Source organism: Eumetopias jubatus, unplaced genomic scaffold (genome assembly GCF_037043125.1).
Source record: "Eumetopias jubatus isolate StellerSeaLion01/CBP00866 unplaced genomic scaffold, mEumJub1_p1.0 scaffold_15, whole genome shotgun sequence".
Lineage (NCBI taxonomy): Eukaryota > Metazoa > Chordata > Mammalia > Carnivora > Otariidae > Eumetopias > Eumetopias jubatus.
In genome coordinates this window covers 19,629,424-19,642,696 of record NW_028274821.1, presented here as the reverse complement: position 1 = coordinate 19,642,696, position 13,273 = coordinate 19,629,424, and the positions used below count along the sequence as shown (strand labels likewise).

General features: G+C 47.4%; 1 protein-coding gene across 1 annotated transcript in view; it reads left to right on the top strand.

The window, feature by feature from the left end:
• The first annotated feature begins 2,042 nt into the window (after positions 1-2,042).
• The window catches only part of GNAQ (G protein subunit alpha q), a 302,033-nt gene continuing 290,802 nt past the window's right edge, over positions 2,043-13,273 (top strand). Inside the window, exon 1 of the mRNA XM_028090368.2 lies at positions 2,043-2,372. Coding sequence (XP_027946169.1) covers positions 2,237-2,372 — 136 coding nt within the window. The 5' untranslated portion in view covers positions 2,043-2,236. The remainder of the gene's footprint in view (positions 2,373-13,273) is intronic.

The window sequence follows — 13,273 nt, the reverse complement described above, 5'->3', positions numbered from 1 at the left end:
TCCTGGCCTATGTGAAATTTAATCATTTTTTAGGCCAGATATTCTTTTAAAAAAGGGAGCCTAAAGTTTAGATCTAATGTCTCCATGACTTGTTTGATCTAGGTCCTGGTGTGTGTGTGTCGTGAAAGAAGGTAGTCACACACCTGTCATCCAAGGAGCCCATGTACATTCTTGACCTGTAGCAATAGTAGTCAAGTAGTCATGACCTTACTTTACACTCTGGGTGAGCAGGTTGCTCCAGAAACAGCTCAGAAAACATAAAATGTGGAAAAGGGATTCCTTTCACAAAATACAATTTACTCTTGAGACCACAGTTTCCATTAAAGCAGGAAGCAATCTGAGTTTTCACCTCTTGCAGTTATTAGACCAACTAAAACCTGACTGAGCGAGGAGTTTTTTTTTTTTTTTTTTGGCCATTTATCAGTCGAGTAGGACAACAAAATAAGCACACATTTTAAAGTAGAGTGCCTCAATCGAAAGTGGGCTCTAGAAGGGGATTTTGCCGGGGGCAATCTTGTTTTCCCCATTTCCCCCTATTTTATTCTTTCCCTTTTTTCCACATTATTTTGCATTTTCCCGTAAATCGACCGTAATTCAGTCTCGGGCTAGAAGGGTAAAATTGATTACTTGGTTGTTAAACATCGTGTGCTTTTTCTAAGACATGAGAGGAGCATGTAACAAAACAAAACAGAAACAACCTCAATGGCATCAGGACTCTCTTGGAAACTCCGACAGCTTCATTTTGCAGCTCAGGATTTAGACTTCTATCTCCCGTAACTTTGTGGACAGTTTCGCCTATTAACCCCCCCGCCCCCCCTCCCTCCGGAACCAGTGACAGTTCCTCCTCTTCCTCAGTCTCACTCCACGACTGAGTGTATCCTGCGTTCCAGGACTGAACTGGGGTCAGAGGTGACGCGAGATACTTTTCTAACCGAATGGCGTTGTCGACATAGGGACGGGAAAGAACACAGAAGTGGCCGAGAGGCAGCCCCGGGGCGCCGACCTGCGCCGGGTCCGGGAGCGGGGGGCGCGAGCGCTGCGGCCGCCGGCCGGGAGCCGCGCCGACGGTTCGTGGAGCCGGCCCGGGCTGGGGGCTGGCGGGGCTGCATCCCGCGACTCCGCCGAGGGCCGAGGCCGCCATATTCCTGCTCCACCACGCCCGGGCGGCCGGCGGGCAGCGGCAGGTCGGCGGCGGCCCCGGCCAGCCCCTCGCCGGGGGACGGCCGTGACCGCTGCGCCCGCGGGCCCCCACCGGGGCGCGGGAGCGGGAGGCGCCCACAGAGCCCGAGGGGCCGGCCCAGGCGGGGAGCGGCAGGCGAGGAGCGGCAGGCGAGAGCCGCCCCGGGGCGGCTGCGAGCCCAGGAAAGCCTTCCAGGAGGGGCCGGGCGGCACCGCCTCCCCGCTCCCCTCCCTCCTTCCCTCCCTCCGCCTCCGCCTCCGCCTCCCCTGCTCCTCCCGCCGCCGCCGCCGCCGCCACCGCCGCCGCCACCACCACCGCCACCTCCCTCCCGGATCTGTGCTCCAGTTCAGAGAAAGAAGAAAATGTGTGTGTGTGGCGAGGGGGAGGGCGAGCACTGAGCAGCCGCTCCGCGCCTGGCAATCGGGGCCGGGGGTGGGCGTCTGGCGGGGGCGGAGCGGAGGCGGAGGCGGCGGAGCGCGCGGCGGGCGGGCCGGCGAGCGGGGTTTGCGCGCGAGCCGGGTGGTGGGCGCGGGCAGGGCCCAGGGCGCCCAGGAGCCGTGTCAGGCGGCGGCGAGGAGCGGGCGCGCCGGGCGCGGGGAGCCGTCGGCGGCCGCTCGCTGCGGGGACGCCCCGGTGGATGTGCTCTCGCCGCCGGGCGCAGGGCTCAGGGGAACCTCGGCGGCGGCGGCGGCGGCGCGGGGGGCGAGGCGGGCCGCCTGTTCCCAGGGAAGGAGGCGCGGGCGTCTGAGCGAGGCCGGGCGCGGCGGCCTTCCCTCGCGCGCCCCCCGAGCCAGCGCCCGCGGCCGCCTCCCGCGCCCGCCTCGCTCCTCCCGGCGGCCCGAGCCGCCCGCTCCCGCCGCACCCCCCGGCCCACCTGGTGGCCCCGGCCCTGGCCGCGGCCCCCGCGGCCGTTCCCCGAGCTCGTCCCGGACGCGCGCCCGGGCGGCGGGGGCTCGGCGGACACCGCTGCCTCGGGGGAGCGAGGGCGGGAGGGTGTGTGTGCGCGCGTGTGAGCAGGGGGTGCCGGCGGGGCTGCAGCGGAGGCACTTTGGAAGAATGACTCTGGAGTCCATCATGGCGTGCTGCCTGAGCGAGGAGGCCAAGGAAGCCCGGCGGATCAACGACGAGATCGAGCGGCAGCTCCGCAGAGACAAGCGGGACGCCCGCCGGGAGCTCAAGCTGCTGCTGCTTGGTGAGTACCAGCCCGGAGCCGGCCGCTTTGGGCCCTCCCGCCGGGCCTCTGCGGCCCCCGCCCGTCGCCCCCGGGCCCCCGGGGGCTGCTGCCCTTCGTGGCCCCCGCCCCTGGGCGCCAGTGGCTCGCCCGGACCCTCGGCGGGCGCGCCCCCGGCCACTACCTGCACCCGCGCGGGCGCGCGCGGGCGCGTAACACCCCCCCGCGCGCATACACGCGCGCACACACACGCGCAGAGGGGTCGGGGCTGCCCTGGCCCGGGCCTCGGCGTGTGCCTTTTGGTATCCCCGAGGGCTGTGCCTTCGGGGAGTGCGTTTATCTGCTGCTGTGCATCTGCTAAATGGCAAATCACTTCGGGGCAGAGGCGCGGGGGTAGGAAGGTGGGCAGCCGGCTTGAACTTTCAGTGGCTTGGCCATGGCGCCCCGTGCTGGAGAGGGGAGCTGTGTGTGTGTGTGTGTGTGTGAGTGAGTGTGTGTGTGAGTGACCCGAGGGTGACGAGCCGTGCCGGGGCTCGTTGGGCGACGGCGTGCGGTGGGGTGGCCCGTGTGCATCCATTGTCAGTGCTTTCTGGGGTCAGAAGGGAATGGTGGTAGGGTGGGCTGCCTCGCGACTGGATTCCCAAAGGAGTGATGATGAGGGAGCCGAGTGGTTGGCCCTCCAAAGAAAGGGGGGTTATGTATTCCGGGGGGGGGCGGGCAGGCAAGCTCAGATGTGTCACACAAGTGCTGTTCTCTAGCCACCAGACCACCGAAAGGAGGGACCCAGAAGAGTTTCTTGACCAGTGGATGGTGGCAGGCTTATTTCTCGTCTGCACCATTCCTTCCAGATAAAGAGGAAGGATACGGGGAGGGTTGTGCTGTGTGGTTGTTGACAGCGACGGGTTTCTTTTGTTTAATGAGGCAACCCAGATGTAGGCCTGAATTCACAATAGTTACTACTGAAAACCAGTGCAGCCTCTCAGTTACTCTCACGGCAACAAATAGAAACCTTTTGTTTAAAACGGACAGCATTTTAATATCTTTGGGATCTGGACTAGAAGGAAAACGGGAAGTGTATAGCAAAAATTCCCCTTTAGCTCTAAAACAAAACAAAACCAAACCCAACATTCTGCCTTCACACTAACTTATACAAAAAATGCCATTTCTCAAATAGGAATTCTATTGATAATTATCTTTGAGAGAATGTTCAGAATCAAGGATCAGGGTACACATAGGAGCCAGCGTGACATAACTCTGAGCTATGGTGGTAGGGAGAGCAAACAGCCTTGCAGTAACAGGCCTGAAAAATGTCTGCACTTGTGTTCAAGATATTTGCGTGAATAATAAATATGTTTCTCAGACATGTCTGGAAGAAAGAAATATTGTAATGTCAATTCACATTTAAGGAGCATGCAGTTTCTTTCTTGAGCATTTCATCTCCTGGTTCACGGAACCAGTTGCCTTTGGGACTGAACTGCTTATCTACCGGATCATTTATAAGAGGGAACAAAATATAATGATCACAAATAGTTACAAATGGTTAACTCACATGCCATGCTTTATGTCTTCATCTTGAAACCAGATTAGATAAATGTGCACATGTTTATAAGGAACAGAAGGCAAAGCGCTGGATAAAAGAGGTGGGCTTTAGGGAATGAAGCCAGGGGAGGGGAAGAACTGCCATCGGAAAAGGAAGACTTAAAAAAAAAATGTTTTATTCTTACTTTGGGCTACTTCTAACGACTGAATAATGTGTAGTTGAATATGTTGCAAATTCTCAAGATTGAGAAAAATAGAGAGGGGAAGAGACATAGGGCATAGAGTGTTTAAGTGCACGATAAAGGGGAAAGCATGTGTTTTAGAGAGACTTAAGAATAGGTTTTCTTTTGCCCTGTTTATAGTCTTTGTTTATGGTTAGCTGTGAATACAGCGTTTGAGATCTCTCAAGCCATCCCTGTTGTCTGAAATGTGACAGCTTGAGGTTTTCCCAGCCGCTATGAGTTAGAACCCCGGGGGGTTTCTCTGTTTGAAGGCCTCTGTTTGAATCTCTAGGAGGAAGACTTTCAGGCAAATACACATATATGGACACTTAATTACATACTGTGTATTTCAGTAACGTACAGTGCTTTAAAAATGCCCTTGGGGAGATGATTTTATGAGCAAAAAAATGAAACAGTTTTACTGCTAAAGTGGTAGTAATGGAGAACTTTTTCTCTTATTAGATATTTGAGTGGGGTTTAATACAGCCTCACCCCAGCCCCCAAATATGGCCTATAGGAAGTGGTGGAAGAATATGGCATTAATTTAGCATCTATGTTCGTTAGTAACATTTAAAAATTGTACAACTTTTTGTTAGAAACACGGACCCCTAGGCATCATGTAAGATTTGTTACAGTTTCATGTTCTAGGTATGTTGCTTTTGTAACATAATGAGTTTGATACCTATACTACTTCTACAGTAAATGTTCTCTACTAAATGCAGGTGTGTGTGTGTGCGCGCGCGTGATTTCACAATTTTTTGCATCCAGGGGAAAAATGATGGTTGATTTGAACCAGGCAAGGTGTTGGGGAGGGTTTCTGTTTGAAGAACTGCTCTCCCATCGGCTGCTTGGTTGAGTTCACTGAATCTTCCCGTTCCCACCTGTCCAAAGGAGGTTATAGGAGTTATCCTTTCACAGTGTCAAGATTTATCAATATTTTTAACTACCTTATTTAAATGGAGGGGTCACTCTTAGATTTAAATGACATTCAGTATAAAATTATTTTCCAAAGTAAATTTTAGTTCAAGACATGACGCCATTTTAGTGGAAATGGATTTATTTGGCAGGGGACCTTTGCCTTTGTTCACCAATTATTTTATATATTAATATTATGAAGAAACGAGAAAGAAAATAGTGGTTACCTGCCTAGATGAAAGTATACCAGTGAAATTTGGGGTGTTTTGATACACATACAGCAATTACGCCAGTGTATTCCAAATTCCATAGTACTAATATTTTTTGATTTTTACTTTTTTTTAAATGAACCCAGAAACTTACCACTGTAAAATACCATATCTAATAATGAATTCTTGTTTTCTTTAGCGTATTCATTCTCTGAATTTATTTACACAAGTGTTTTTCTTCGACACCTCAAAGAAAACTTTATATTCTACATATATATGTGAGAGAATACCTTATTTTAACTTGGTTTAAGTTTTTATATGCTTTGTGGGTGTATAGTACATTACATTTACTTTAACTGATTAATATTTATGAATATTAACTAAATGTTTCTATTTGTAGTATGTAGGTCACAGTATTTAGTATTAATGTGTCTTTAAGTCTATATACAACAAGTGGCTTTGAATCCCATGCTGAAATTTTTTCAGTTCCTTGAAGATATAGATATATTTCCTGTTAACCTGTTCTTGTTTTACATGTTTTTAAAATCTTGATTCTTAGGATCTTAATCATCAAACAGGAAGATTTAGCAAACCTTTATAATTGATTGGATTCCACCTATTGAAAACAGGCTGTTTAGGCCAGTCTTAGATGGAAGAATGTATGTTCTTGGTCTTTTAACTGAATTACACACATGTTTGTGGATTTTCTTCCTATTCTAGACCAGCAGCTTAGGAGGGTAGGGATTGTGTCTGTATTGCTTACTATTAAACCCCAACTTCTAGCACAATAAATATCTAACTCATAGCATGCTCTCAGTAAGTACTTGTTCATTGAGTGCATTTATTTCTGACCCTCCCGATAGAAATTGGGACCATGAAATAATGAATAAATTATGGAGATACAGGGATATGTAATGTTTTTTAATCTGTGGCAGATGAAAATCATGATCTTTAAAAAATTGTATGTAACTCTTTGAGCCAATTGAACATAAGTGCATTCCAGAATCGGAAGTGTTAATGTAACATGTTACATCACACACTGCACCAGTCAGTGTATTACAGTTCTGTGCTGGGTGTATTTGGGAATGCTAACAGTCATGCTTAAAGTATGAAAGTTTACAAGGAAAAAAAAAAGAAACCATTCCATATCTTGATTACTTTTTATTGTGTAGAAGCTAATTTAACCCTGTCAGCTTTTGGCCATACACTTTCTCCATGATGCGCTCAACAGAGTGCGTTCTAAGTCTCCAGAGCAGAGGTGGCAACTGCAGAGATTTTTATGATTTATCTCTACAGTTAGATGAGAACCACAGTGATTAAATACAGAGTTTTAAGAATTGCAGATGGACTCTTTTGAATTGAGAGGTATACAGTTGTCCTGAAAACTGTACAGTTATAGAGCAGGAGGGGACTTGGAAGGCTGGGAATGCTCTGGCACATTTAGACAGTAGGGAGAGTTCATTCTCGCAGGTCTGGATGAATGCGCCTGCCCCACGACCCCTCTGTAGAGTTCACTGGAGAAGAATGGGGGTTGATGGTTTGAATGAACCTGGAAGTTAGTAGCCATCTGGGATGGCCACTCAGAACTGCAGAATGCAGGGATCCCTGTAAGCAGCCCTAATAACAGCATCTCCCTGGAAATAGCAAAATATGGTGTTGATGAAGCTGCTTTAAAACCGAGTTTTATTTTTGCTATTCTTTTAGCTTCCAAGTGTTAAATATGTTTTCTAAATGACAGGATTTCTTTGGATGCATTTCCTCTTTTTCTTTCTGCTTTTTGTTTGTTTGTTTTGTTTCTTTGAAACAAAGTACTTATAGTTTATATCTGGAGGATGAAATGGGAGCATCCCTCATGAAAATCAGACTTGTAGCTCGGACTCTATAGCAAAGCCTTCAGAGTAAGATTTTTGCATTGAGCCATGTAGATTCATTGTCTAGATCTGCCATGTAACTCATTCCTCTGTTTACGTGTTTTTTCTTTATACGGGAACTTTGGCACGCATTAAAATCGTACTATACAGTGGAGTTATCCCCTGTATATCGATACACATATTTTTAGGTAAATTGAGGAAGGAGAACCAGAAGAGTAATTTAGTGGCCATTTTGTTTATTACAAATACATTTGATAGACTCCTTTTCATTAACAACAACAACAAAACAACAACCCAGCTCTCCTTTATAAGAGATGGCTTATGTTCAGTTTTCAGAGATGCCTATTCAATATAGTTATGATTTTTATTACAGATGAATTTTGAAGGACTTGGAACAGCTTTCACAGTTGTGAGACTGCGTGCTATGCTAAACTTAGCAGAAAAAAGGAACAGATTTTTCTTCATGATCCAGGCAAACTTACACTTGAGAAGGAATGAACTAGATTTTCCAAGGATGATTTTGATTCCAGCATTCATATTAATTTTTCTTTAAGGGGAGGTTATTAATTCTGTTGATATTAATGGAAATGTTGATTGGGTGTTGTAGAGAAAAAATAGGGAGCTCAAATGGTACATCTTGGGAAAGAGAAGCCATTTTAAGAAGGTTAGGATTGCTTTCTTCTTAAGGTGGAGGGAGGGAGTCTGTTTCCTCCAGACTGTATGTTTTGGGTTGAGGGAAATACAAGTATTTGTAGCAACAAATTTAAAGTCTAGTTTCCTGGTTGAAACAGGGAGGGCGATGGCATTTTTCAAAAGGAAACTTTTATAGTGGCTTTTCAGCAATGTTAAAATCTTTGCAGAAGGCGCCTGGGTGGCTCAGTCGTTAAGCGTCTGCCTTCAGCTCAGGTCATGATCCCAGGGTCCTGGGATCGAGTCCCGCATCGGGCTCCCCTCTCAGCGGGAAGCCTGCTTCTCCCTCTCCCACTCCCCCTGCTTGTGTTCCCTCTCTCGCTGTCTCTCTCTCTCTGTTGAAAAATAAATAAAATCTTTAAAAAAAAAAAAGATCTTTGCAGAAATAATCCTAGGCAAGTGTGAAGTAGCAATAGAAGGTAAAATGTGTGATTGTTGGTAATTAAATCTACGGCAATAACTGACTACAGTAAACAGTGTATGTTTTATTTTGTTCTGCCGAATGGAGTAACATTAAAGACAGAGCTATTTTCAGACCCAAAGACGATTTTGTTTGAACAGCTATTACTAATAAAATTATAGGAAGTTGTTCGACAATCACCTTTGATTTGTTATGTTACTGATATGTAAAAATCTGTCTGATTTCTCATCTAACGTGTAGGAAAAGGAAGAAAAGGACCTAACCATGCTTTTGGAAATGAGTTCATAAGTCCTAGGTGGTCATGGATCTGGACTTTATAAACAACAAAAAAAAATACCTGTATTTTGATGCGGAGAACCAAAATCTGCATTTGCTTAATAGCTCTGGGATTGACCATTATATCTAGCCATCATTTCTGAGATCAGTGCAGAATATTTTGTTAAAAGCCTTCATGGTTGAATTTTAAGAACAAAATGAGTATTATTTAAAAATAAAGTTATGAACATATTTCAAATTCATGTATTCCACAAACACTTGCCAGGTATTGGAAAATAAACATTTCCTCCAATTTTTTTTTTTTTAAACAGGCATATCTTATGAAAGAACATTTGCATACAGAATGCTGGTCAGATGAACAAACAGTAAGCACCTAATGTATGCAAACGAATGTGCTGGGCGAGACACTCCTAATTTCTTATTTGTCAACAGGAAAGACTATAATTACTTTTTCACAGTTTTTGTTGTTTCTCTGTTGACGCCCTCGGACAGACATGTCCTTCTGAGTTTTATCCTTCCTGGCGTTGGATTTTTTATTGGCTCTTAATACAAAGAAAAAAACAAAATAATCTGAAGGCCACTGTAGAAGCTTTCCGGGGATTACACAACTGGGGAAAGCAGATGATCTTGAGAATTATTTCCTTGGAGCATATTGTTTTTTTGCCTTTAACTGGGAGAAATGATTACTGACCACTTGCCCTGAGCTCCTGCTGGATTGGAAGCTGCATGAAGGCAAAGATGGGGGCTCTTGTTGATTTGTGTCTCAAAGTAACACAAAACCTTGCTCAGTTTACCGTGATTCTGTTTTTGTGTGGAACCCGGGGACTTGCGGGCGTGCGAGGGTGTAGGCAGGGTGGGCAGCTGGATTCCCCCAAAGAAAGAGCAGTTGCAAGACGTGAAGGTTAAACTTTTTGCTTTCGTCTAAGGGGCATCATCTGTGTGTTCTCCATTTGCCGCTCCTCTTTGCTGTTTCAGGGGCCACCTGGGGCACCGTAAAAGGAGTTCTGTTTTACCTCGGGAATTGTCTTTGTCCCCTTGCCTGCCTCTCATTCATTGTCTAGCTAGAATGATTCGGTTGAACATTCTCATACTGTTTCGGGTTGCAAAGCCAGTGGCAGCTTATGCAGCAGTTTGAATGGAAAACTGTTACACACACAAGTCCTCTGAAATTTAAAAATTCCGTGCACCTTTATTACAGGATGAATTTTGGACGGTGAGCGGTTTGACTGCTCTGGAAACAAAGTCGTTGTTCCAAGGAAGTGTGTCATGGATTGTGGGGCAGTTGGGAAGGCAAATGTTCTTAATGCCATTATATTCCTGAAACCTCACAGAGGGAATAATAATTGATCCACAAATTAAAGAAAAAGTGCGAGAGTGAGACTTCTTGGCTCTGTTGCAGGAAGTGAAGAGTGCTGTTTAGAAACCTGTTCCTGCATATTTCTCAGAGATAGCCTTGAGTGTTTTTTCCCCCGTTAGAGAACTGAAATGACGAATCCGTTGCCTCTTCCCGCAATCTGACGTTTTTGTTGTCGTTGTTGTTCTTTTGTTCACCATCACTTGTGAAAAAATCGAAAGAGTTTTTCTTCTGCTTTTTTATGTTTTTAAAACTTAAAAAAAAGTCTTCATTGTTCCTGTTTCTTTCCTGTGTTTTCTTTTGCCGTAGGAGCAAGCACAGTGATTGGTGGCACCCTCCCTGTATTTTCTGGTGGCTGCAACTGATGAGTTGCTTCTAAAGACAAGGGCTCCGGTATCTTACCCACCCCCCCATTATTCGAGCTATTGGCCAGAGGTCCCCCAAATAGCCCTTGCATGCAGATCCCACCCACCCATCCACTCTTGCATTACAGCGCGCCCCGTGCCAGGACTCCCTGGCATGCGCATTTCCTTCCGATTTAGGGAACTTCCAACTTGGTGCTTCTTTCAGACGTGGCTGTGAGCTGCTGAGGGGGAAGTTGGGTGCTTTCATACATTAAAAGGACACTTGTGAATGTGCTTTTAGGAGATGATTAACTTTCTTTAGCAACAGTTTAGTCTGGCAAAACAGAATCCGTTGTTAATTGAACAACATGCACAATTCTCCTTCCTTTCCCACAGGACAGGGACTTGAGATTGGTTCATGATTACCAGCAGAGAGTGAGTGAGCCCGTGCTGGGCCAGCTATCATGCGCCTCTGGCTTTCAAAATACGATGCAGGGCCTTTGCTAGAAAGGAGGAAGGTGCTGGAGGCCTGTGTTGAGTAATAGAGAATCTTTTTCATTTCATGACTTGAACATTCTCATCTCAGCCGCTGGAGAGCCTTAAAACCTCTCCTTCTTATATTTCTGTGCAGACAGGGAGGATAGCCTTAGCCGAGGCCTTTGCTTTTGTTACACCTAGGCAGCTTGAGTAGGTTTTGGTTTTTTTGGCTTTTTTTTCCCTTTGTTTTTTTGTTTTGATTTTGTTTTTGTTTTTTTTTTAAGGCAAAGATGCAATGTTACTTTCTGACCATGTGAATTGATATTTTAGGACCTACACTTTTCAGAGCTCCTTCGTTACATGTTCTTTCTGCAGATGGCAAATGCAGTTTTTCTCCTGTCCTAAAGAGCTGACCCATTTCCTGTGACTTGTTCTAATAATACAGGATGACTTTATTTCTTGTTCCCAGTTTGCCCTTAAAAGAATGCCAGGCTACTTGTTAAGTGTTTAACTCTTGTCTTTCTAATGCTCATGATAGAGTTTTGAAAATGGGTAAATCAGGCAAAAGCAGTGGCTCACTGGCCTTGTGGGAGTTTATTTGGCCAAATGCATACCCCCGTGGCTCTGCATCTTGGCTTAGTTATGTGGATTTTTTTCTAAGACCTGTAACGGAAGGGAAGTCAGGGACTCCTGCCCTCTTTCTTTGAACTAACCTGAAGGTGTTACTTTTCCTTTGTTCCGTCACTGTTTCTCTAGAAACCTGTAGAGTGAAGAGATGGGACCAAATCTAAGGGCTGCTTTGAAACTTTCTCTGCTTTCCCTCTGCAGCCCTGGCACCTTGGCCACTTTCTAAAGCCCAAACTCCTCCCTGGACGAGGGGCCCGAGCCCCAGCCCTACAGTAGGGACAGGCTATCCCGGAGGCGTCGGCAGGTCTGGTGGACTCCTGGCTGCCCTCCCTGCCCTCTCCTTCCCCTCCGAAAAGTCTCCGAGCGCCCTGCAGGCGGCTCCAACAGCTCTGGGGAAGAGTGAAGAGGCATTAGCGAGTCGGTCCGGAGCTGCTCCTCCGGCTGCCTGGCCTGCTGCTGATAGTCTCACTGCCTTCCCAGGGAATGGTATCAGAAGGCTCTGTCGTATCAGCGTGGGTCTCTTGCTTCCTGCAGGAAGGGCCATATCCTGGCAGGCGCGGGGCTGGAGCCTGAGGGGCAGGCGCAGTGGCCCGGGTGCTTTCTTAGGTACTACCTTCCCCTTAGGCCACTACCTGCCCCTTACTACTACCTTTTTTTTTTTTTTAATTTTCCCCCTTCATTGGCCTTTAAGCACTGCTTTTCACTTGCTTACAGAGAATCTCTGCTGCCCAAGTCCATTTCTGCCGTGGTCCATGAGAGCAGGTTGGCCATCTGAGCCTGGGCACCGAGAGTCCTCATACACCTCGGTGGAGCACATTTGGGGGACTGCTCTGTATTTGGAGCTGGTAGGTCCCTTTTCTAGGGCCTTCCGGGTAAGGTTTAGAATTAACCCAGGGATGGGCCATTTCTGTCCGTTTCTTCTTCCATGACTGCCCATCCTCCCTTCCCCCCACCATGGGGCTTTCATTGGAACCAGAAAAACAGATAGTGGGCTGTTTTTCTGAATTGCCCTCAATGGTCATGGCCATGTCAGAGAAACTTCAAGAAGGTGACTTCCTGTGTCTCTTGTCTGCATTCTGGAGAAAGGGCTCCATGACCAAAGAAGGAACAGCTACACTCTCAGCTTGGGTCTTCAGAAGCGCCTAATTCTCAGCCTGGGTCTTCAGGAGCGCCTAATTCCCTTGGAGGTGCCAGGCAGGTGTTTGGCATTTACTGACCTCTGCTTTCCTCCCGGCCATGGCCTTTTCCTCGCGATCTTTTCAGCTGGATTGCAGATTTGGAGTTGGACAGGTGCAGGGGAAAAGGAGAAGAGTCACAGGAGAGGGAGAGTAATGGGGGATCTGGCGGGCTTGACTGGGCAGAGGGTGTTGTTGCTAGTTGGGCTGGAGCAGTGGTGTTGTTGCCAGACTCTGGAGAACAAAGGAGAGGTGCTCTGCTCCTTGGCTTGGTGTCTTTGCTCAGCAAGAGCAGGGCCAGTGCAGCTTCTCTTGCCAGCCCCACTGCCCTGCCGCATTTCCTCCTCATTGTCACATCCCTTGTGCCTTCCCCTCCTAGATGGGGGGGGGGGGTGGCGAGATGAGCAAGCGTAGGAGTCTGGGTTGTACGGAGGGCGTTTTGGTTGTGTGCATTCTCTCCTAACCTTTCACTCCCAGAGGTGCTTACATAGGCCAAGCACAGAACTGATATGTCAAGCAGTGTCCTGAGAAAAACCATTCACACATTATAAAGGAAACTTAGAATGTGGCTCTCTCTCTCTCTCTCTCTCTCTCTCTCTCTCTCTCTCTCTGTTTTGTATCTGGCAGCTGTTTAAGGTGATGGAAGTGCATCTATTACTGTATTGAGAACTCTGCTAATCTGGCGATGGGTTATTAGAACGTCTCCTGAGAGCTCCTTGTCCAGGAAATCTGCTTCACCTGGCTTGCTTCTCCTGTAACAGAGCACCTGCCAGTTGCCCAAGGCAATAAGTAGTTAAGTAGTA